Below are 25,971 nucleotides of genomic sequence, written 5' to 3' on the forward strand. Positions count from 1 at the left end.
CATACTCAGCATGTACGAGGAAAAGGGCAGAATAAATTCAGATGCTGTTCTCCCAGCCCCAGAGATCAGGGGCAAAGCTGGAACTTGACCTCAGGTGTTCTGTTGCTAAAGCTGCAGTTTAGGTTCCTTTTTTCCCACTGAGTAGCCAGGGATGCACCAGAAAGTCTCCGTTTCCAGAGCGATTAGTACACAAGTGGTTATGGATACAATGATGAAGGGCTCCTAACTCTTAGGTCAAGTTTACCCTGAGAGTTTGGACAAACCTGTAAGTTGCTTTAATGGCCCAAATAATTAATCTACAAGACTTGTGCTCAATAAGAGACCACGATAGTCCTAACTGTTGTTTGTGTCATAACAGGAAATATGGCAAACAAGAAAAATTAAGAATTACACACATCAGAAAATTACAAATTAAAAGCTGGACTATTAAATTTAAAAGATGTTAAAGACATATGTAAATACCCTAAGTATGGGATCATAAAGTATGATTGATGTACATTATGACTGATGTACACATAGGTAGCTGTAGGTATTTCAAAATTTACCCATATATCAATTACATATGAAAGAGTCCTGAGTGAATCAATGCTAAATGACATGTATTTTATTTTTGTTTCAAAATGGAAATAGACAGCTATATTGTATACATTTGCTGAGCTTAAGACTATGCCATGATGACTATTTTTGTATGGAAAGTCTGCTGACAGTGGGCTAAAAAGAGAACCCAGGATGGAATTTATAAGCAGGACTTTAATTTTCTCAAGAACAGCAATCAAAAACGTATCTATAGAATCATCTTAAGAGTTTAAAATGAATAATAATATACTTTTGTCCAGTTTGTGGCCTTAACATTAATTTCTTTCTGCCTGATTGAACAGCCTTTTCCATCTAAACCAAGAGGCAAATCAGACACAGCGCATTTTGCAACCTGATTATTATTATACACTTATAAAATAAGCATAAGTTACGTAAAGCAACACAAATACTTGAACTCGCCTAAGTAACACAGTATCTGAAAAATCAATTTAACAAAAAAGTCCACACACTTGGCCGCTTTATATATTTATGGTCAAAATATGCTGCAGCTTTCTGATGTTTCTTGCTCTTTTTTTTTTTTTTTTTAAATATACTACTTGCTCAAGAATGTGAGAAAGTAAATGCTGAAGCTGGGTGATGAGTCTGTGGGGTTCATTATACAAGTCTATTTATTTTAATATAGGCTTTTCCCATTAATGAGGGAGATTATGGGGAGAAAAATGATTAAGGGGAGAAAAAAAATCTCTTACTCTTTAAGCTCACTGTAAATCGGCAGGACTGATGGGTGGCAGACAAAAGCAAACGCAATGGTTGGCAAAGCATACACGGTCTATTGGGAAGAGAGAAATAAACATTAAGAAAAAGCATTCTTACCATAAACATTATTCAGCTCCAGTATTTTTTATTATTATTAATATGTTTAGTTATTTTTGAGAGACAGACAGAGTGGGTTGGAGAGGGGCAGAGAGAGAGGGAGACACAGAATCTGAAGCAGGATCCAGGCTCTGAGCTGTCAGCACAGAACCCGACCCGGGGCTCGAACCCATGAATCGTGAGATCATGACCTGAGCCCAAGTCGGATGTCTAACAGACTGAGCCACCCAGATGCCCCTTTCTGAGCTGTCTTTTTGTCTGATAGCTCTTCAGAATCCCTGGATTATTTGGTTATTAGGAGGGCTTTGATCTCTAAAATAGAAGCAGCTTTTCTAAGAGGTCTTATCTAGCTGGAGACATTAGGCACTTGGCACAGAGGGGTTAGAGGTTCACCTCACCTATAGCATATTTCACATACTTCAGGCATAGCATCGTGCTGGCTGGTCACACAGCATGTTTCCTACGTTATTTCACTGAGTCTCTACAACAACACTGATTAGTAGACAGACCACTGCTTTTCTCCTTACTCCCTCCAACAGGTTAGGTGACATGCCCAGGACTTCCGCCTCTATTTCACTGCTCTTTGCTTTATAGGGCGTGTCAAATCAGACATAAAAGATGGCTCGAAAAAGAAAACTACTTCCACATTCACTACTTTGGCTGTATCATTAGAGTTGAGAGAGAGAGAGATCTATTTAGTTTTCTTAGATAAGACTTTTTAAAACTCAAACTCAGTGAGACTTCTTATGCAAAAAGAAGGAAGAAAAGTAACAATATATCATGCTCCAATTCTGCCCGAGCACTATACCAGGCACATTCTAAAAAATCCCGTAAGATACAGAACAGAATCCTGTTTTTCACAGGGTTTGGTAACTTGACTAAGGATTTAGATCCAAGCCTGACTGGTTCTATAGTCCACTGTTCCCCATACTATTAACAATATCTCAACAGTATGCAAGTTTCTTAAGCGCCAGTTTGTGGTGGTATCTGTATTTCTGCCACCAGCAGATAAGGTGCAGTGGGCTAAAGATGTTATTTATCATTTTTAAAGATCTACAAGCAAGAGAGGAGCTGAGACAATTATCCAGAGAGAGATTTTCGCAGAGAAAGCTTAAAGTTGCCCTATATGTAAACTGGACAAGACAGAGCATGAAATATAATATTTGTCTATTTCCCAAAGGTCTCTAGATTGTGGGAATTTGGAAGTACTGGTATGCTGTTCTACCGAGAATGAATATTTTCATCAAGGCAATTTAACTACAAATATGAAAAATATAATTCCCTTAACAAAATGCTCTTTATTATATTTAAAAGATAGGGAAACTTACCTTTGAATTGAAGGTAACATATTTTGGTGTACACATGTCAGGATTGGTTAAATTAGCACTTATTGTTGAATTTAGCTCTGGAACAATGCAGGGAATTTGAAATTTCTTGTAGATAACCTGGTATTAAGAAATATGGGAAAAACAATATAGACTTTATCAAATAAAGCCAAACAATGAAAAATTGCTGTGTGGCCTTGTACTATGGCAAAACCAAGCCAACCATTTTCGTCAGCACTTACCACTATTAGGAAAAAAACCATACAGCTCAAAGAAAAGCCACTGGTATAGCCAAGATACCCTAAAAGAAAAGTTGAAAAAATTTATTGTCATTATTTCACATATCACCTTGTTTCCTCCAATGCATCATTTCAAGCATAGTTCCAATAATATACAAATATGCTTATGTAAATATAAGACTTATTACTTGAGAGTGCTACTTGATTTGGCAATATAATGGTGACTTTAAATAAAAACATCATATTAATGTTTTGATTCCAGTTTTCGCTGATAACACCAGACAACGCAGATTCCCAGATCTAGGGAAAAAGAGACTCCCAAATGTGGCCATTGCTCTCTTTTGCTATACTCTGATGGATTCCTATTGCCAAATCCATTTACTCTTTGACTCTGATCTACTCAATAGTTCTTTACTATGCACCTATTGTGCACGTGGTGAATATCAGCTATAATGCTTCTCTTCTCAGATGAAGGGGATGCACAGAGGAGATGAAGTGATTTCTAGGAATAAACTGAGCATCTGGGGATCTTCACACTGGCTGCCCTTGGAATCCCCCAACCCCGTAACCTCCACATGGGCAGAGTTAAGTTGTTTCTGGGAGGATGCGCTATTCTTATCCCTGGAGAAGAAGAGGCCTTCCCTCCTTAAACTGCAAAGAGCTATGTGTATATACATAGAAAAGCCAAAACACAGACCTTGAAACCAGAAAATTAAGTCATTTTTTAAGAAATATACCTATTTATAGGGGCACCTGGGTGGTCAAGTGGTTAAGCGTCCAACTCTCAATTTTGGCTCTGGTCATGATCTCACAGTTCTTGAGATCAAGCCCTGCAGTGGGCTCTGCGCTATCAGCAGATTGGGATTCTTTCTCCTTTCTTTCTGCCCCTCTCTGGCTTGCATTCTCAATCTCTCTCTCTCTCTCTCTCTCTCTCTCTCTCTCTCTCTCACAACAAATAAAAACATTAAAAAAAAAAAAAGAGAGAAATATCTATTTATAGATTTTACAGAACAGCTACAGAGGCTTGATATTTTTCATACAAAACACTATGGTTAGCAATCATTTGGGGAAGAACGTTAATCTAAAAATGTCTGCCTTGAGGGGTGCCTGGGTGGCTCAGTCGGTTGCATGTCGACTTTGGCTCAGGTCATGATTTCACAGTTCATGGGTTTGAGCCCGGCGTCGGGCTCTGTGCTGACAGTTCGGAGCCTGGAGCCTGCTTCAGATTCTGTGTCTCCCTCTCTCTCTGCCCCTCCCCTGCTCACACTCTGTCTCTCTCAAAAATAAATATAAACATTAAAAAAAAATGTTTTTAAAGGTAAATGTCTGCCTGGAGTTAGCCCAGAATTAAAGGAAATGCATTTTGGATTGGATAGCAGTTTGGCCACATTACTCAATGTGTAAAATTCCCATAACATCAGGCACATTTGTCTCTGAATACACACAAAAAAATGTCAGAACCAAATGGATGGGACTTAGTGATTATCTATTGAGTTTGACTTTTCACTTCTTCCTTCCTCCTCAGTAAAGCAAATAATTGAAAATGGTTAGACTGATAATTTAAGAGTGATTCATAATACTTTTGGGGATAAATATAAGCAACTTTCTGTCTTGATAACAGATTTTAAAATCTACGTATCTAAATAATCAGGATATATAAGATTTTGTGTAAGGAGAATTCCATTTTTGGAACTTTTCTCAGAGGAGCCTGTAGGTTATGCTATTGGACATAGCACTGTGTGTGTTCCTGACCCCAGAACCTCCCTTTTCCCTCCACAGCCTGGTAGAGGGATTGCTAAGGAGGTCACATATTGACCAGTGTTTTATCTCATATTAAAGTAAAGCCTGATTAATACTTGTAATTTATCACTCACTTTATCTTGACCCTACAAGGGAAAGTAGAGGGCAAAGTTGTTCATTTGTATTAGGTTTCTGATTCATCTGGGTTGGGCACTGTAGAGACTATGATAAAAGCAAGATCTTTCCTTACCTAAGTTCTTCAAGAGACACAGAGGGAGGATAATGCCAAAGGTAACTACCACCACCAAAACACGGCCATCCACATACCAGGCTCTGAAAAAGGCATTTAAGTGGTTGGGTCATATTTTCTTAGGAAGTATTATTTTTTCTCAAATGTAACATTTCACAATTTTACAAATTTTTTTGCCATCGTTATTTTCTATTATTGCTATTATTATTTTGCTATTTTTTGCTATTATTAATTTTTACCATGAATTTCTATCATTATTCAGGTTTACCCAAGCACTATAACCCAACCAACCACTCCTGTTTACTACAGTCTCTCCCAAGTGATGGAAGAAAGGGATTATTTCCCCTTCCCCCATCCGCTAACTGTGGCATTCCTTTGAATTAGTTACCTGGTTTCAAAGCTGAATGCATACACTGCATTCAGTCAGATTACAACATGTCTGATCAATTATTTAAGGAGAAGTTCCTTTTTGTTGTGTTTGGCTAATACCCTTGAAAAACAAGTCACCACAGGTAGGCATTGCTTTCTCCCTAATCTCTTGTACTTGACCTTGAGCCCTGGTGCTACACCACTAGGAACTCTGGCTTCTAGGATTCTCCCTTGAAAGAAAACAGAGAAACTAAGACTAACAAGAGCAGTCAAAGAGGAAGTCAAAACAAGGGATATGTCAGGTGCAGCTGTAGCGTCTTCCAGTTGGCTCATGTAAATTTCGCTCTCCAAGACAGAGACTAGGGTCTTCATGTTGTTGCATGTTCCACTTCTGTGTTAAATATACTTCTGTGTTAAAAATACTCCCTATCTGTTCTATTTTCTAGAAACCAGACATAGATTTTAGGCGCTTGGGGAGATGTAGCATCTATTGTTTGCAGCATGACAGATAAATCTACCTTTTAAATGTTCATATTCAAATAGCTTTCCCTGCTTCTTTCATTTACATAACCCCAGGGAAATTTGTTGGAGCTAGGAAGAAAGAGAAAAACAACCTAGGGAAAGCTAGGGTTTCTGCGGTTTTCAGAAAACACAAACTTTGGTCAGTCCACATTTAAGTTAAAAATATTTTAGTTATCTCACAAAGGAAAAAAAATGGTCCATAACTTACGAAAATGCCTCTTCCTTTCCCATCAGAAACTTTATGGCAGAGGGTAGTTCATTTTTTACGATGAAGAGGTAGCTCAGCATTGCTAGAGGAAGATGAGAACATTGTTAGAAAGGAGATACTAAGGCTCACGTTGCAGGCTGCATAAAAGGCTAACAGCCTGTTCTTACACTGACCTTCAGTAGGACACAAAGACAGTTTTAGATACTCAGTATACTTGGTTTTGAGTAAGGGCTCTCTCTGCTTCACTTTCCTTGTGCCATTTAAGCAATGAGAAGGACACTGCTTCCATTTTGTTAAAATTCATGTGGCCACCCAACCACCAGAATTAGAAAAGATAATAATATTCACATACTTCAAAGTTATGTATAGAAAAGCGAGTTCTTTTTACCTCCAGTGTTCTGTAGAGAGGTGGCTCCGAAGATTACGAGCTTCCCTGTGGTGCCAAAGACCTGTTCTCCCAGCTTCTCATAAACCATGCAGCCTATTTAAAAATCATAGTTGAGGACACAAGAAATGACAGCGTTCTAAAAGCTAAAGAAAGCCAAGATTTCATCGTTCTATTGACTATTCCCCAAGTTATTCTGTGTCTTTCTCAAAATTACACAAATGGCCTTTATGGCTTTGCAAGGGTTAAGGTGTTGCAACCTCTTGACATTTTAAAATGTCAGACATGACCACTATTTCTCCTTTTTCAGGTTGGCTACAAAAGCATTCCAATTAAATTGTTAGGTTGTAAGGCTTATTTTTGACTATCTCAAAGAGTCTTCCTACTTTACTGGGGGGAAATTCCTATTCTGACCTCATTCTCAGGTTTGGTGCATATCATTAAAATAAAGATTTGATTTAAAAATAAAAATCCTGATGACTGAGATGAAAGTTTCCTTTTGAATTAATTACATGAACTGATTAGGCTAACAAGGAATTATCTTAATAATATTCCATGAATGCCTCATGTGTCCTAAATAGAGTAACAAACTTAGAAACATAATAGTCAACATCAGAATTTTGATCATTTGTAAAATTTACTTCAAAGATATGCCACTCACAAAAGAGACCAATAGATAAATCTGTCAAAAGAATAATTTGGCTACAGCAAAATCCTAAAGTGTTCAACTGGCTCATCTCAGTAAATACTAAACTGTTAAACCATTCATTAAAAACACATGTTTACATTTCTTTATGACGGTTCAGCTCATGTTTTCAAAATGTTTACAGAAAGCAATATGGGTCAGACTATAATTAAACCTTTGTTTAATCCTTCATAAGACTGGTGTTTAAACTAGACAATGGTAGATCCTCCATCTATTACAAAACGTCCCAGTTAAATGGAGCCGTCTATGTACAATAATAGCTGGCCAATGTGGTTTTAGCCAATGTAAAAGTCAGAGTATTACAAACAGAATCCATTCGTCCCAGGAATAGAAAATAAACACTTCAGGTAGGACACTGCCCAGGACTTGGAGCCTTTCCACAGTACCCTCACTCCCACGTTGCCTTGGGAGTAACATTTTCTCCTTGGAATATACACAAAAAAGAATGAAAGCTCTGTTTACTTTTAAAATCGTGAAGGTTATAATATCAAAACATGGGATCCTTGTTCTGAATTTATAAAGAACTAAGGAAAAACTGAAGCCTTTCACATGGAGTCATCTTAAACTAGAAAAACAGGTATAATTGAGGGTTCACTTTAAATGGCAACGCTATTTTCTCAATGTTCGTGACAATTTAATTTCTATGGTGCTGTATCTATTTCTCTGGGTAAATACCACTAGAGGTTTTCGAGTGACTGTAGGCCAACGTGCTCTTCAATAATCGGTGGCTGAACTGGGAGGGCATCATTTGTTCACAGTACCCTGGCTTTCACAAAATAGACGTATTATCAGCTTACCTGTTTCCTTTGAACAGATCAAAAGAAGGTTTATTGAATATATAGACAGCAGTGTCACAGAAGTCAAAAGTATCCTAAAGCAAAGAAAATAAGTCTTGTAATAACTATAAAAGAACATACCCTGACCTTACATTTTTTAGAAGGGCAAAGGCTTGTTTATATTGTTAACACTATTCGTTAGTAGCACCCAAATTTTGGGAACTATTAGTCATGCCCTCTTTAAAATCCTGAATAAAAATGTTCTACCCAATAAAGAACTGCTATTTAGAATCAGAGTAGCCCTAACAGTGCAAATCCCCTACATAATTCAAAGTCTAAATAGCTCTCTGAGGTCATTTCAGTTGAGATGACTTTCAAACAATATTATGAAAGATAGCTTTTATGGTCTATGATGCACTTTCCCTTACATCCGAGTGAGAAAGTGTGAGAAAGGGGTGAGGGGATAGGGTGAGGGTGGGGGCTGAGGAAAAGGCTTTTGTGACTCTTAGGTCAATGACTATGTGACTTTAGGCAACTTGCTCAATTTCTCCCATCCCTAGATTCCTTACCTATAGCATAGACACAGGCTCAATGATGTCTAAGGTACTTTTCATCTAATTACTCTAATGACTCTGTGGCTACTTTTGAATCTATACACTGGACCACAAAGATAATCCACTTTTTTTTGCACCTGGTACCTTACTCTTAAAGAAAAAGCACTTCTTTTAACTGATGGGAAAACTTTGATAAGAAAAATAAAAAGACTTTTTTGAATGACGACCTCATGTTTTTGTTTTAGTACATCCGGCTCATTATCAAACCCTCCTCAAGAAAAAGCACAGTTAAAATGATGCAGGAGATTACACAGATTATTTCTGAATCATTTGGTTCATATTTAGTAATTGAAAATAAAGCCTATTTACTAAAAAGAAAAAAATTCTAGTCCCCGTAGTGAAACCACTCACTTTCCTGAGGTAGGGAAATATAACCTTAGAACAATACGTTACTGCAGTTGATTCAACGTTTGAGTAATTAAGGCAATGATTTTTATAGCAAGTGCCATTGAGAGGTACTTGGCACATCATGTGTGGGCTCTCTCTTCCCAACCCTTCCCCCACCTTGCACACCCTCTGAACCACTGCCCTTGGGCCCAGCTCAGATGTCACCTCCTTGGGTGCCTTCCCTTGCCCCAGGCAGAAAGACAGCTCTGTGGCTCTCTCTTGTCTTATATCTCTCATGGCAGTTTGCTTCTCTTGTGTGCAGTGTGGCCATCAGGAGATAAGTGGGGACTACAGAATGGTTAACTGCAAAGTAGATGGAATGCCAGAGACTGGCCACAAAACATAAAAGAGGGACAGAGCTCAGTAGAGGTAAAACAAAACACTGGGAGAAATAATAGAAAAACCTAACACTTTGGGTGAAGACCAAACTGACCAGCTAATAAAAAGGGGAATTTAGGTTAAGATAGGATTGTAAGAAAGTGCATTCAGACACAGATTGACCTAGCTAAGATCCTTGAGTAGGAGGGTGATTAAGAGGGTAAGTCCCTTATTATCTATTCTGGCTGAGGGACTCGAGAAATAGATAGTTTCTCAAGAAACTGAGAGCAAGCATTTATTAACCAATCCAGTAGTTTTGAGATATGGTAATGGAACATGATTTTATATGCTCTGCCAGATAGGAAGATATAGGACACAATTGTGGTATGACTTTTCTTTCATCTTGAAGAGATAAACAATATTTATTTTAAAGAAGCAAGCTATGAAGTTCACTCAGAGCTCACTCATATTTTTTGGGACACTGAACACACACTGGCAACTCCTACATGAGCATGCAACAAGCCACAGAGAAATTCTGTGTGACACAGAATAGCATGGACTTCCAGTTGGGGACAGGATAGATGTCATTTTAGGAATCGCCATGGAGTGACCGACATGTCCCCCATTGAGTCTGTTCTCCCACAACTGACCTGGGGAGGAGAGGGGATATTGCCACTGAGCCCCAGGCTAATGAGTAAAGAGCACGGCCTTGCAGGGACTATGTACCTAGCAGGAGAGAGACTTACCAACGTCTACATAATGATTAACCAAAGGCCCTAAGCCTAGAAGAACTGGGTATTTATTAGCAAAAGAAACATTATCAGGAAACATCGGTTACTCAGCTAAGTAGCTCATGGGACCATGTGGTTCTCACACATGGTTGCCTCTTAACATGTTCTACTTGGTTGAATCTCTTTGTAGGTGATGCTCAGCTGGCCTGTGACCCTTGGCAAGAAGAAAAGGATTTCTTCATAAACTCCTATCACCTCTTTTTCTTTTGCAAGTGGGAGAAAAGTGTTGGTCAGGGAAAATATTAGCAGGGAGTTCACCTATTTTTTTCCCCACACTGAACAGCAGCACAGCGAGGTCCTCCCACGGTGAAGGAAATGACCCTCCCACTCCCATGTTTAAGAGACATAGCATTGCACCCCCACAAAAGGACCTGTAGTAGGAGCCTGACAACCTCTGCCTTTAACCACCCAGTCTCTAAGACTATCTTCTCCATTCCTCCCAAAATATAAATCTTCCCTTCGAAAACTGAAAACTAACATAAAACAAAGCCCTTTTTCTATCAGGTCATAAGAGACAAATTCTGTATGTAAAATGTTAAGACTGCTTTAGGCTGTAAGAGAATCTGGTGGTATTCACGGAATTAAAATTTAGAGAAGGACACCTTCTTGTCTAGATTCTTAGAAACACTAAGTTGTATAATTGGCTATCATAGATCCTAGAATAGTGTAAGGGGATCCAGAGATGTCAAAGACACAAAACATAACATCAACAAGAGTAGGAAGAATGAGTTGGGAGAGAATGTAATGACTTATTTGAACATTTCTCCTGTCTTGAGCATTGTGATTGTGCCTCTGTTTGTCCAGTTAGATATTTGTATACAGTTGTGGTTTGTTGGAAGAGAAATATAAGCTGGAATTCGTGTTCTGAGAGGAACATGTGATGCATTGTTTTCGTCTCATGTGGATATCTAGACACACTTCTCATATTGACCAAAAGTTTTAACACGGTTACGGCAAAAGCTGCATGCTGAAAAAGGTGTTCCGGTGGGAACTAAACCTCAGCAATAGGAACTGAGCTGTCAATGTTGGTATTTCAGACTTATGTTTAGCCTTGAAGAGAAGGGGATTCAGAACATGTGTCTGTCTGGACATGGGCACTGGGGAAGCAGTGGCAGGAGAGTTATCTTGTTAAGAATGTGGTCAGGAACTTCTGAGAACCCTTGTGTCATTAACACTTCGAAGATATGTATGGTGTGGGGACATCCTCGGAGAGTTTGTGTCCCCTGAGAAGAAAGAGGCCTGTTAGGAAACAATTCTAGACTCCTGGATCAGGGAGACAGCTTAGAGGCCACCCTGTCCAGCTTTGCACCCAGCACAGGAAACATCTATGCTCCATCCAACACACAGACATCCAGATCTAGAGAGTTATCTTACAGGGGACACATATGCAACCCATCGTGTTTCTGGAAAGTGCCATGCACGGGAACTGAGGCTGAGCTGAAACTACCGCTGCTATTTCTACCCTTGGGTCCTCATTTCATCCTGTAAACCTACTTGAATCTACTTGAAACCCTCTCCCACCAAACGGTCCATCTGATGGGCACTCACTTTAAGACTGTACCGTTTGACCCAAACCTCTCCAGTTCTTCCAGCTTTTGTCCTGTGATGGAGTGCTCGGGCTCTACATCTCAGTCATGGTCCAGTTCCTCCACTGTACTTTTTAATGGCTGTATGCCAAGAAAAGCACAATGCTGTCACCTCAGTTTCGGGCCCAACAGTACAAAGCATGTTAAGAGTATTAACTTGAGTTGGACATCATGCTTTCTTTAAGGCAACCTATTTCAGTGTTTGTTTTTATGGTGGCCATGCCACATTCTTCATTCTTGAGCTTCTGCTGTAAACTGATATTAGGCTACTCTTCCTGGTTCTATCCTATGTACTTTTTTTGAAAGCTAAGTGCAGGACTCTGCACTTATTTCCACTACATTTTAGCTTTCCAGTCTTGTGACATCTTTTAGAATCGTTGATCCTTTCTCCTTATGTGCCAACTACCTCATCAAGCTTCATATCTTGAATTTGCCTTCATCCAAATCACTGGTACCAACTTTGAATAAAACAAGACAATCTAGAAAAGGGCCCACCATCCAGTCAACTGCTCAAGCCAGAAACCTGGGAGTCACCCTTGATCTTTTATCTACTCTCTTATCCCTCATATCTAATTCACCGGCAAATGTCCTATCACTTCTACCTCCAAAACACATCCTAAATCCATATGCTTTTTCCCCCCAATCTCCATGGCCACTACTCCAATCCAAGTCACTATCACCCATAATTTCTGGGCAATTACAGTAGTCTCTATCTGTCTCCTGTTTCTTGCCCCCAATGATCCATCCTCTACCCAAGCACCCAAGTAATCTTTTTATTTCATTGCTTTATTATGTTCCTCCATTACTGGACAGGCCATGACAGTTTAATTTGGAGTCATGGCCTATCCTCTTTGCCTGTTTACATACAATACCAAACGAAGCACACTCTTAGCTAAGAAGAATAAGTGCATTTACAAAATATTAGAATCTCATTTGTAAGTCATGTGAGATTATGCCAAATGTCCTGCTAAAATCAAGATACACTTTGCCTAAGACAGTCCTGTGACCTACTAGTTCACTGTTGTCTCAAAAGATGAAGCTAGTTTAACACAACTATTTAGGAAAACACTACTGGCCTCTGTGGAGCAATATTTTCTACGGTATTTGCACATAAACAAGCCATTTAATAAATTGCCCTAGAATATTACTTGGGATCTACTTTTTACCACTTCTGAAAGCTGGGATGAAACTTGCCTGTCTCTAGTTCTCTGGCGATACTACTGTTCTCCACGGTCCACGATATATTTACTGTATTTGGTGCAAGAAAATTTTGACTCCTACCTTAAACAGTAACATCTAAACATCTATTTCAAAAACATTTATTGATTGTTTTGAATCACATTGATAAGACAGTAATTCTTTGTTCTTCCATAACTTACCCAAAGATTACATGGGTGACCTTATAATAATTTCATTTCTTAAAGCACTGTATGCTTAGAAAATGGAAAACCATGAGAATAAACGGAACCAAAACATTCAAGGCAATTGAAATGTTCTATCCCATGACTGTGGTGGTGATTTCACAACTGGATTTGGGCAAACTTATCAAATCCTATCCTTTAAATTGGAAAATTTTGTTGTATATAAACTATACCTAAAACAAAACAAAACAAAGGACCAACGCCACATCACTTTATGGATGATGAGGTTATCTTTTAAAAGCCTAGCTGAATAACAAGAAATCATATGACACACTCCCCACCCAGCACCAGAGCCCTGGAAAGAGGTGGAGATGAGGCAGCAGTCACTGCTGCGGATCCAGAAATAGCATTGATGGGGGTGTGCAGAAGGGGGTGTTCGGGGCTGCCGTGCAGGTGAGCGCTTTCAACTCCTCCAGGACCCACCCACTCCTCTTAAAACATAAGGGAACCCTTCCCAACTACTCTCCCCGCATTACTCTCCCTGTCCTCTTCCCTTGCCAAAGTTTAAGGCAGCTGTCCTCAGACTTTAATGCTCTATACAGATCTCCTTAGGATCTTGTTAAAATGAAGGTTCTAACTCAGTCGGTCTGGGGTGGGACCCGAGATTCTGCATTTCTCCCAAGCTACCAGGTATTGCGGATGCTGCTGGTCCAGCACGTATCTAAATCTGCAAGCTCTGGCCCTGTGGCATACACAATGCAGCGTTTCTGTTTCTCACAACCGCTGAACTGGTGCCGCATCGCCTTGCCACACTGTCTGGGTGAGGGGCCATGCCAGCACCACAACGTGATTAGCTGTAACACGGACCCCAAGGCTGTCCAGGTGAGACTGCAGTGAAGGGAACCATTTACAGCTGAATCATTATTGTTCCCGTGGGACACTGACTGGCTCTCAGTGTGAATGCAAGGTCTGGTCGACTTCCTCAGGGCATTAGGGCATCACTTACTTCACCAACGTGTATATTTTTAAATGATTTTCAATGCCAGACCTCTCCCCCCAACCCCACCCCCCAGCCAGGTCTCTTTCCTTCCAAAAGGGATCTGAGGCTCACCACACTTTTTAATTCTTCCTCTTCTAAACCAGGTTAAAAGTATAAAACTTTTGGGGCACATGGGTGGCTCAGTTGGTTGAGCGTCCGACTCTTGATTTTGGCTCAGGTCATGATCTCACCTTTTGAGTTCGAGCCCCACATCGTGCTCTGTGCACTGACCATGTGGAGCCTGCTTGGGATTCTCTCTCTGCCCCTCCCCTGATCGCATTCTCTCTCTCTCTCTCAAAATTAATTAATTTTTTAAAAAAAGCTTAAAACTTTTACTGTCCTCATGGCTAGAACAGTCCATATAAAAACTCCCAGCACTGGAAGAAAAGTAGTCTTTAATATTAGTCTTGCTTTTACCTACCATCATCTCCCGCCAAATCCACAGCCCCTCTCTCCAAAACTCAGAGACATGTAAGCTGGTTGAGGCAGAATACTTACAAGAAAATTTAAAACTCCAATACAAGGGAATTGGACAAACTGTAGGAAACATATTGTTTTCTGGCCCGCCATCTTTCTCCAGTCCTTATCCTTATTACTGGTCTCTCCCTCACTCTCTTCTACCCCTTCCCCTGGTCCTACCTTTCCAAACTGTCTCCCCCTTCCTGTCTTCCCCCTCTCCACTTTTCCCTCATCTCTAATCTCCACTAACTCTCCCTACTCTTCCATCCCCTCCCTGCCAACTCCTCCGAAGGGAAGTATCAAAATGAGGTGAGTAAGGATTTAAAAACACAGAGAGCAGAGCGCTAGCTGGGGATGAGGGAAGGGTTGGGCAGCATGGAGAACCCAACTGAGGAGGAATTGAAAGTGTTACCCATCTGTGTGGTTAGATAGAGCTCAGTTTTGGGGGGTTTCCAGCTAGTGTGACAGAGAGCCAGTGGAGAAGGGAATTTTAGCGTGTGGGAAAGAGAGGGGTTTTCAAGTGAAGGGCTTGTGACAGCTACATGGGACAGGAAAAGCAGCACAGTCCAGAGGTTCTCCATGACAGTAGAGGACAGGCACAGTGGCAATATCCAAGGGAGGAGCCTGGAACTGGAGGGGGCTGTGGTCAGTAGTAGGATGTCCGGCGGGTAACTGCAGAGGTAGGGTGGTACATGCCAGCAGAAGGAGACAAGAGGAAGGATTGTCTATTTAATGAGAGCCCAGATGGAAGGAGACATCCCTGAAAGTGAGGAGAGAAGAATGAGGTGTCTGAGTCCCTAATTCAGTGAAAATTTTAAATATTTTGGAAAATTCAAAATTATCTTTTGTATACAAATGCATTTCCTAGAACTTTAATAGGGACTCAATATAATTACTAAAACACTTCACTGATCATTACTAATAATAAATTTAGCATATTTCCACTATGCCAGGCCCACACTAAGCCCTTTTTTATTAAATATTTCACTTATGGGTAGTACTATTACTACTTTACAGATAAGGAAATCGAAGTTCAGAGAGGGTTTGTCTAATCGATTTCCTTATCTGTAAAGTAGTAATAGTACTACCCATAAGTGAAATATTTAATAAAAAAGGGCTTAGTGTGGGCCTGGCATAGTGGAAATATGCTAAATTTATTATTAGTAATGATCAGTGAAGTGTTTTAGTAATTATATTGAGTCCCTATTAAAGTTCTAGGAAATGCATTTGTATACAAAAGATAATTTTGAATTTTCCAAAATATTTAAAATTTTCACTGAATTAGGGACTCAGACACCTCATTCTTCTCTCCTCAAGGTCACACAGCTGGCATCAGAGCCCCAAACCCTCATAGTCTGATTCCAAAGTCCTTACCCACCATGCTATATTGTCTGCCAAAGTCAAATGTCCACAGAAGAATGAGAGTATAAAAGGTAAAACCTAAGCAAAGACAAAAAAACTTGGAATGAAATACGCCACAATGTTACCAGAGCCTGTTCTAACAGTGAGACTCCAGGTGATTTCTTTACAGTTAATTTATTTTATGTACTTTCAAAATGGTCTTTAATGATTATCTTACTTTTACAGTAATAGTATTAAAATGAAAAATATTTCAAATGGTAGTATTATTATTCGAAACTTTTTTTGCGGGGGAGGGAGAAGAGTTGCATTTGTTTAAACCCCCAAGGTCATTCATTAATATTGTCCCTATTTCATTTAAAGAGCTCACAAAATACTTTAAAGGAGCAGAGGGACGCCTGGGTGGCTCAGTCAGTTAAGCATCCAACTCTTGATTTTTTTCAGCTCAGGTCATGATCCCACAGTTCATGAGTTCGAGCCCTGCACTGGGCTAACAGAATGGAGCCTATTGGGATTCTCCCTGTCTCTCTTTGCCCCTTTCTTGCTCATGTGCTCTCTTTTGCTCTCTCTCTCTCAAATTAAATACATAAACATGAAAAAGGGAAGGAAGGAAGGAAGGAAGGAAGGAGAAAAGAAAAGAAAAGAAAAGAAAAGAAAAGAAAAGAAAAGAAAAGAAAAGAAAAAGAAGCAAAAATGTAAATATTCAGTCCCAAAGTGCACTTTTTATCATTAGATCCTGATTGACTTTCAACATTCTAAGGAGCAGAGGACCAGCACACCAGGTCTGATAGCATGCAATTATTTGTAATATTTACACATTAAACTAGGGAATGAAAGGATGGTTTTTAAAGGCTGAGCCAGGAACAGGCAGGGATAAATTCTTTGTACAATTCCTTCCATTTATTTCCTCGTAGATAAGTCTAAATTGGTGCAAAGTTGCTCTTAAACTAACCTCACTGCTGGTTAAGTATTTTGTTTTGTCTAAGGAAAGAAATATGTCTCACTGATGACCAAATCAAATAATATCTAGTATAATCCTAAAAAAAAAAAAAAAAAAGAAGTATTGAAAAGAGGTATGCAGATAGAACTTGTCGGTTTAGTTAGTGCTTTAAGAGGTAAAAAATTTAGGAGGAGGTCTGACTTTAAATGAGGAAGCTGTACTGGTAAGAAAGAAAACTGTGCACCACCACCACTTCCTGTTTTTGCCTCCAGTCCTTAGAGGGGGTTGTGGGTTTTATGAGCTCTCCCTTTATAACTTGACATGTCCTCCTTCCTCTTCTTCCACTCCACAAGAATAACTAGCTTACTTTCCCCTCAAACCTAGATCCTTACTTTTGAAAGTGATGCCCCCTTTATCACATTCTTAAAATGTATCTCCTGAGTGACAGAAAAATGCCATATAACCATTAAATAAAGGTGTGTGCTGTTTTGGGTGGGTATTTTGGACTTCCACTCCAGCAGGAATGGTGGATCTGGGGCTTCATTCATACTTTCCTAATGTTTATTCATTTGAGAGAGAGAGAGAGAGAGAGAGAGAGGGAGGGGGAGGGGCAGTGAGAGGGAGACACAGAATCCCCAGCAGGCTCCAGGCCCTGAGCTGTCAGCACAGAGCCCAACATGGGGCTCAAACCTATGGACTGCAAGATCATGACCTGAGTTGAAGTCGGAGGCTTAACCTACTGAGCCACCCAGGCGCCCCTGTCTCTTTTTTTTTTTAATGTTTATTTCCTTATTCTGTAACGTGGGAGTGAGCAGATGAGGGGCTGAGAGAGAGAAAGAGAGAGAATCCCAAACAAGCCCCACATTCAGGGCAGAGCCCTATGTGGGGCTCTATCCCACGACCATGAAGTCATGACTTGAGCGGATGTCAAGAGTCAGACCCTTAATAGACTGAGCCCCCCAGGTGCCCCCCATTATTCTGTTTCCATGGTAACAATGCACATCTAAAGAGAGATGGAAGAGTTCAGAGTACTACACCAGGGGCTTGTTCCCCTCCCTCCCCAGCCCCACCACCAATCACACTGTCATCCTAACAAGTTCCTTAGCCTCATGAGTTCTTAAGTTTCTTTACCTATAAAACAGGAATGATAACTAGGGATTGTTCTAAAGATCCCATGACACATGTATACTTTATAACTATCTTCTTTTTTTTTCTAACTCTTAAAAAAAATAAAAGCTATTCTCAGTCAGCAAGCCACGCAAAAAAAAGAGGCTGCAGGTCAGAAGAGGTTTTGGTCAGTACGTTGTAGTTTGCCAACCCCTGGCTATAGACGTAGATCACTGATACGAGGTACCTGATGTGAGGTGAAGCTTGTGGCCATAGAACAAAGCAAAACTAACTGGCCCACACCAGGGCGGTTTTCCACTCTACTAAACCAACTACCACTCTGAGTAGTAAAAGTTCAAGCTAACTCGGAAATCCCAATTTCTGAACTATGCTGATCTGCAGTGCGGATACACATCTGGGCTACTGCAACCCAGGAAAGTGAACGAAAAGGCCGTGTGCATCATGGAGGTATTAACACTGGTAAGACCTTAGAGAGTACACTTAAGTTGCCTCTTGCAGGCTACGAAAAACACAGTGCTACAAAATAGAGGCCATGCTCTTCTCCTTGGGTCCTCGTCCTTGCCCGACAGCAGGTGCAACTCAGCGTCGACAGGACGGAGCCCACTCTCCGCACATGCTCTTGCGCCCGCGCGCTGCACACACACGCCCACCTCTCTGGGGCCCCAAGAACTGCCTTCTTGGAACCCCTTATCAGACACATCTTAGATGACTCACTAACTAAGCATAACTGCTCAACTTTTAAAAACAATGGGTGGGACTCCTCTCCTACGCTTGCCAACGCTCTCCGTTTAGAAAAGAGGCACTCGTTTTAAGCACAACATTAACCACTTTCCTATTTCCCTATTTCTGAAAAGCTTCTTAATCCAATGCATTTCAATAGAGTTCAATGGCACTGCCACTGTCCTTTCTACATGTATTTCAAATGTTGGCAAGCCTGAATGTGCCACTTCTCCCCTTCCAGCATTATTATTCCCAAAACAAGAGGCTCTGATGCCAGTGATTTTCCCTGCCAGCTGAAGGGCAACGATTTTCTCTTCAGATCATTTCTAAGGAACGGTGACTATAACTCAAAGAATTTTAAAAACAAGTAACTGATTGACAAGAGGGTAGATGAATGTGACTATACGGATGGGCCTCCCAGGATCACTGGAAGAGCAGGGCTTCCCTATTGACTTCCTCTTTAATCGCATCATTTTTATATCACAAGATCCAGCGTCATCTCTCCTCAAGAGGCAAAGAACTGCCGGCTTAGGAGTGCACAGGGGAAGACAACTTAACATTTACAAGGAAGAACGTGATAAATGGCCACGCAGACCATCTTCATTACTGCTAAGAGCAAAGTGACCCTCTTGGCGAGTGTGATTCATACTTTTGGGAATCTACATAAAGTAACGAAGCAATGGCGGTTCTTGAACGTGCAGAGTACATATTTGTGAAGCTGTGCTGCAATCTCACCCGAACTCATAGAATTTGCTGGAAAAGATGCAGACTTCAGAGCTATGCTGAGGCACTTATGTAAGCCTTATGCAAGCCTCCTGATATCAGGAGAAGCCCATTTTTGGTGACAGGATAATAATGATGAAATACCTGTAAGACACGAACAGGACTTAGGGCACTGTGCTGATGGGTCTCTGGTTCCAATTCCATTTCTGTCTTCCTTTATGTAGGCGAAGGCCCCTGGAAGTCTGATCTTGGTTTACAGAGATCCTTATATTTTAGATTTACCCTTACTGGCATGGCTATTTACTGGTATGTTTGTAAACACTGTAATTATAGGTAATACAATGTTGCATCTTTTTGGTGGAAGGATAATGAAAAAAACGCCCCACAAAGGTAAATATTAAGAAATAGACAGAGAGAATTCACCTACAATTGAGGCAAACACTCAACCACAAAGTGAAGGTAATTGCTGTAAACTAAAAATGACAATTACTGTCCTTTTTGCAAGTAGCAATTTAACAACAAATGCCCTTTTAGCAACGCAATACCAACCTCTTACAGTATTTAACAGCCTCAGAACTATTTAGAATTTTCACATGAAGGAGGCAATCCCAGGAAAGTAACCAAGTAACCACTTGGTGGTGAGTCCCGTGCTAACCTTGTTATTATCATTACATCTCCAAAGCCCATTCCAAATTTGAGGGTGAACTAAGGGTTTTGGTTGATATTTTCCCTCTGATAAGTCTGCAATAATTATGAGAGCCCTTGTTTTTCCCTAAAGCCTTGTTTTTTGTTTTGCAAAATCTAATTCTTATATATTCATTCATTCATTCATTCATTCATTCATTTCAATGAAACTTTATTGAGCATCATCTTATATGCAAGCAACTATTCTAGATCTTGTCGGGGCAGAGGGGATGTTTGAACAAGGAAGAATTAGACATTAGTCCTGCTCTTGTAGGGCTCAGAGTTCAATTGGGAAGGTAAAATATATGCCTAATTAATGGAAGTAATACTTGTAATTAGAAAGGTAGAGATTACACTGGAAACACAAGAGAGGGAGAGCTTCCCCTGCACGTAGGAGGATCAGGGAAGCATTTTTGGAGATGGCATCCAACTGGGCTTTACAGGCCTATTGGCATTCAGCAGCAGAGACGGGCACGGGAATAGGGAGGTGAAAAAATCAAGGCAACGAGGACAGTGCAGGTGACCTTTACAGAAAAGAAGGGGATTAGTGTAGCTGAAAGGGAGGCAATCTAAAGGGAGATGGGGTTGAAAATATAGTTTGGAACGGGTGGCACAGCACCAACGGCTTATTCTCGCTCTCGTGGTCTAAACATCAACACTGAAAATCTGTTTTTCCTCAAGTTTTCTGTAGGCAAGAGGGAAGAAAAAAAGCCTTATTGCATTGGTTTTAAGTTCTCTAAAACACAAGGTTTTTTTCCAACTACATTCGTCCCCCAAAAACACATGGTAGAAAAGAGAATACAGGGGCACCTGGGTGTCTTAGCTGGTTAAGAATCCAAATCTTGGTTTCAGCTCCAGTCATGATCTCATGGTTCATGAGTTCAAGCCCTGCATCAGGCTCTGTGCTGACAGCTTGGAGCCTGCTTGGGATTCTCTCCCTCTGTGCCCTTCCCCCACTAGCATTCTCTCTGTCTCTCACAGGATAAATAAACTTTACTTTAAAAAAAAAAAAGAGACAGAAAGAAAATACAAAGAGTGTAAACTTTGCACTTCTGCTCCACCCTAGACCCCGTGTCACTCTCCAGAAGTATCCACTGTCCACAGCTTTCTTGTGTGCCCTCCCGACTAGTCTGTGTACAGTCTTCCTCTCTGCTCACTTCCACCCAGCATTCAGGTTTTTTCACATAATAATATTCCGGGGAAATTTTTCCACACCAGTACATATAAATCTAGTTTACTCTTTGACATAGTAGCCTAATATTTTATTTTATAGAACTACTATGATTATGTAAGCAATTCCCTAATAATGGACTTGGCATCATCTGACATTGCTAGCACTTGTGTTTTAATTCTCAGTAAGAAAATTTAAATCTTTGGAAGGAATTAAATTCAAGGGCTCATGAAGACAGTGGGGAATCTTAAATAGCCACATGAGACCAAGTCAGGTGTAGATATGACAAATATGAAGCAGTTCAGAAGTTATATTGGTTTTATAATATACTTTAGGCATATATGTTACTGGCTGTGACCAGGAACTTGACCACTGCTGATCTACAATTTGGTGCATTTGATATTGCAGAACTATTTCCATTAAAATGGTTCTTTTCGAAACAGTAAAATAATCCAGGAATACTGACAGATTATACAAGAGGACTTTATTTTTTTTTTTCTTCCAAGATTTTATTTAAATTCAAGTTAGTTAACATATAGCATTGGTTTCAGGAGTAGAATTTAGTGATTCATTACTTACATATAACACCCAGTGCTCATCACAACAAGTGCCCTCCTATACAAAGTGATTTTAAAGCTAAAATATTAACTTGCTAGTATCTATTGATAAGAATAAAATTTCTCTTGTGATGTACAGTAATAATGCAAATTTGGTTATGGAAGAGGCATCACTAAAAGGCAGTATAGTGTTTTGTCCCTTTTTCTTTTTAATGTTTATTTTAGAGAGAGAGAGAGAGAGAGAGCACGCGAGGAGAAGAGGGGGGTGCAGAGAAAGAGGAGGACAGAGGGTCCAAAGCAAGCTCTGTGCTGACAGGAGAGAGCCTAATGTGGAGCTCGAATTCATGAACCATGATATCATGACCTAAGCCGAAGTCAGACACTTTAATAACTAAGCCAGCCAGGCACCCAAGCAGTATATAGTTTTAGTTTTATAGTATATAGTTTTAGATCACACAGGTTCTAGAGTCAAGAAAGCCTGGATGGAACCCTGGTTCCCCAACTTGCTAAGTAGTTATTAAGCCTCAGTTATTACTTCATCTGTAAAATGGAGCTAATACTTCTGAGTGGTGATGAAGATTAAATGAGATAATATGGCAAGTAGAATAGTGTTCAATAAATGTTAACCGTTATTTAGTGACTACCTAATTATACTTCAGCAAATACTTACTATATAGTGCTACTGAATACCAGGTGTTACATTACTGGTACTCTCTTCGTCTCTTTCTCTCCCTCACACACACACTCACAACATACACACCCACACCCACACACCCACACACTCTCTCATAGCAGCCCTATGAGGTTGGAACAGTACATAATCTTCTTGCGTGCCACTTTTCAAAGTGTTTTTAGCTATTTATCTTTTGTATCCTTACAGCCATAGAAAATAGAAAACAAGACTCAAAAAAGTCTGGAGTTGTAATGAACCATAATAAAATTTAAACTATTGTCTACATAGATTGTTACGTTGTTCTAGAATTATATTTCAAACAGATGGTTTAAAAACACACTGTTTACAATAAATGATGACATCATTGAGCTCTCAGAAGTATCATGAATTACATTCTCCTTTTTCATGCTTTTATACCTAAGGGCTACATTATTAAAATAATAATAAACAATAACACCTGCTAAGAAGTTATGGGAAAACATAAAGCATTTATTGCTTTGTCAGATTCTGTGTAGTTTAATAAACCTCTCATTTACCTACTACTATGAGATGATACGTTCTAAAGACATTAACTTTCTATATAATGTATGCCTTTAATAGATATCTTTAGAAAGGTAACTTTCCTGTTTTGGGCCAGAGTGAGGGAGACGGTAAAGTGAAATAAAAAACAAAACCCGCCATTCTTACATGCCAATATTTACTTTTGATGCCACTTTGGCTATGACAGAGTTAAGGAGAAACTATGTAAAAAAAAAAATCAGTGGTAGAACAGGAAGTTACGGTGGAAGATTCTTCAGCACCCATTGCATTTTCCTAGGATACCCACTCTTAGGAAAACTCACTTCAGTGGGTGCATTTTACCCTGAGATACTTGTGCCTCAGCACATCCCCAAACGGCTGCCTCCGGGTACGGCCCCGTTTTGTTTCCAACAGAAAACACCTACTGTCAGAACAACGGTCAGCTGAGATTCCCCATTCCCATACCTCCTGTTCCTCAGATGGAATTATAGGGCTTCGGAATTCAGGAAAACACAAAACTGAACTGTATTCTTACAACAGGGCAGAGTTCGCCGAATCCAACTGAATCAGATGTGTGTTAAACAGGGATGACAGCCATTATGGTTAGGTCAAAAAAAAAATGAGCCCCAAACTCATCCAAGAAAAAGAAATCACTCCCGCAAGTTTTCAGATGACTCCAGTGAAGAGCTCCGCACCCAGCCTCAGGGAGACTCGGAGGAGCCTTCCGGCTGCTTTTCTAAAGAAGTTTGGACAGGCTTGGACTCTTTTTCCATGTTGGCTAATATGAGTCTGGAACAGGGCCTTGTACCAGATGAAATATCTTGATCCTGCCAACTGCTTCTTGGCTTTGAGCAGCTGTAGGAGCAGCTGGTTTTACAACACACAGAGTGAGTCCTTGTTCTACATTTTGTGAAAAACTTTAAGTTTGGGTCTTTATACAGCTACCTTCGTGAGCTTTCACTTGATGATTTGTTGCGCCTGCTTTTCATGCATCTTGCAAATAACCGAATGATCTATAATAATTTTATGTAGGGGAAGTCTTCCTGCAACCATAAGAGTCAAGTTTTTCCAGTTCTTTGCTTCAGTTGGAAACTAAAGAGTCATGAGACAAGAGATCAATTATGCCTGAATCACTATAATTAAAAGTCAACTGAGTTCTAGGAATGGTAGATTGAATACAAGAACTTACTCCTGCTCTCTCCTAAGAGCATGAGAGGACAATAATAACAAAATTTCAGAACTGGAAAGCAGACAAAGCTAAACCTTAAATTAGCAGTAGAGAAAGCCAAGACCAATCTAATTTTCACCACAGAATTCCCAAAAGGCCCTGAGAGCATTACTGGAAATAGGGAACACTGGAAGGGATGAGCTAGAATAAAGGGGATCTTCAAGAGATAGTGAGATTTCCCAGACCAGGCCCCTGTTCTGTAAAGCTATGATTGCTCCCCCTCCATCTGGCAGAAGTATATACGTGAAGATACATTCTCTGGAAAGTATAAAATATAGGTGTCTGGGTGAGGGACTCAATACAACTTGTTGGGGAGTGGGTACTGTCATGAAAGCTGGGATTCGGTGAACACATGCAAGTGAGATATTCACCACAAGCCCTACCCCCACCTTGGTTCCCAGAAAGATGGCAGAAATGCTCAGACCCTCCAGCAGGAGACAGGAAGATGCTGGGCAATCTGAAACAGCCAAAGAGTTACTGACACTGGTGGTTCCCCAAGTAAAGGGCTGTAGACAACCCTTTTAAGTGAAGCTATTGCCAACAAGCTCCCACTCACCTGTGCCGGGCTTGAATTAGGCTGGTTTCCCCCATCCCTTATTTTTAAATATAACAGACAAAGAAGGACCACCTGATACCTGAGGAAAGATTCCAAAATGAAAGAATCCAAAGCCAACAAACAAACCAAAAATGAACTTGCAACAGAGATACAATCAGCACAATTCAGACTGTGGGACCTCTATAGGACAAATGGCCCAGTTTCTTCAACAAATATATGGCATAGAATACAGAGGAGAGAGAGAATTGGGGGAACCTATAGATTAAAAGAAATTAGAACACATGTCAACCAATTGCACTATAGGGGCTTTATCTGAGTACTGATTTGGAAAATCCAATTGGTTTTTTTAAAATGAGATAAACAGGCGATTCAAATATTGTTTGGCTATTTGATGATATTAAGGAACTGTTGATAATTTTTAGGTACAACTATTATGGTTATGTTTTAGTCCATTTTATATATATATATATACATATACACACACACACACACACACACATATATATGCAATACATATATATATGTATTAAATATACATATGTATACATATGTAATACATACATATGTAATACACACACATATATATATATATATAATGAGAAATATACTGAAATATTTATGGATGAAATGATATGAGAGCTGGAATTTGCTTTGAGAGAATCTAGGTGAGGTGGATGATTAAATAGGTGAGGCCAGGAGATGACGGGAACATGGGAATCTCATACTATTCTTTCTACTTTATGTTCAAAATTTTCCGTAAAAGAGGAAAACTGTCATTAGAATCCTTGGAGAATACACTGAAATCATAAAACAAAATAATAGAATATCAAAAAAGAACATTCCAAGAATTTTTTAAAAGCTCCTGTAAATAAAAAAATAATAACAGAAATAATACTCAGTAAAGAGCTGGGAAAAAATTTGAGCACATATTCCAGAAACTAAAGAGAAAAATTATCGAAATGAAAATTTAAGAAAAGAATAAAAATTAGAGGACAAGTCCAGAAAGGTCCAGAATCTGGGGAGTAGTTCCAGAAAGAGTAAAAAGGGGAAAGAGGAGGAAGAAATTCATTAACACAACAGTGTATACGAAAATGTCCCCTGGGGCACCTGGGTGGCTCAGTCAGTTAGGCTTCCGACTTTGGCTCAGGTCATGATCTCACAGTTTTTGAGTACAAGCCCCATGTTGGGCTCTGTGCTGACAGCTCAGAGCCTGGAGCCTGTTTCAGAT

The 25,971-nt window shown here is 39.9% G+C and overlaps 1 protein-coding gene across 3 annotated transcripts in view; it reads right to left on the minus strand.

Moving 5' to 3' along the window:
* The window catches only part of SLC38A1 (solute carrier family 38 member 1), a 63,994-nt gene that overhangs the window by 7,243 nt on the left and 30,780 nt on the right, over positions 1–25,971 (minus strand). For all 3 annotated transcript variants that reach the window (XM_049627235.1, XM_049627236.1, XM_049627237.1), the window contains 7 exons: positions 7,952–8,025; positions 6,452–6,544; positions 6,064–6,145; positions 4,965–5,047; positions 2,978–3,036; positions 2,739–2,855; positions 1,287–1,366 (listed from right to left, as the gene is read on the minus strand). In XM_049627235.1, coding sequence (XP_049483192.1) covers positions 1,287–1,366; positions 2,739–2,855; positions 2,978–3,036; positions 4,965–5,047; positions 6,064–6,145; positions 6,452–6,544; positions 7,952–8,025 — 588 coding nt within the window. The remainder of the gene's footprint in view (positions 1–1,286; positions 1,367–2,738; positions 2,856–2,977; positions 3,037–4,964; positions 5,048–6,063; positions 6,146–6,451; positions 6,545–7,951; positions 8,026–25,971) is intronic.

Source organism: Panthera uncia, chromosome B4 (assembly GCF_023721935.1).
Source record: "Panthera uncia isolate 11264 chromosome B4, Puncia_PCG_1.0, whole genome shotgun sequence".
NCBI classification, from domain to species: domain Eukaryota; kingdom Metazoa; phylum Chordata; class Mammalia; order Carnivora; family Felidae; genus Panthera; species Panthera uncia.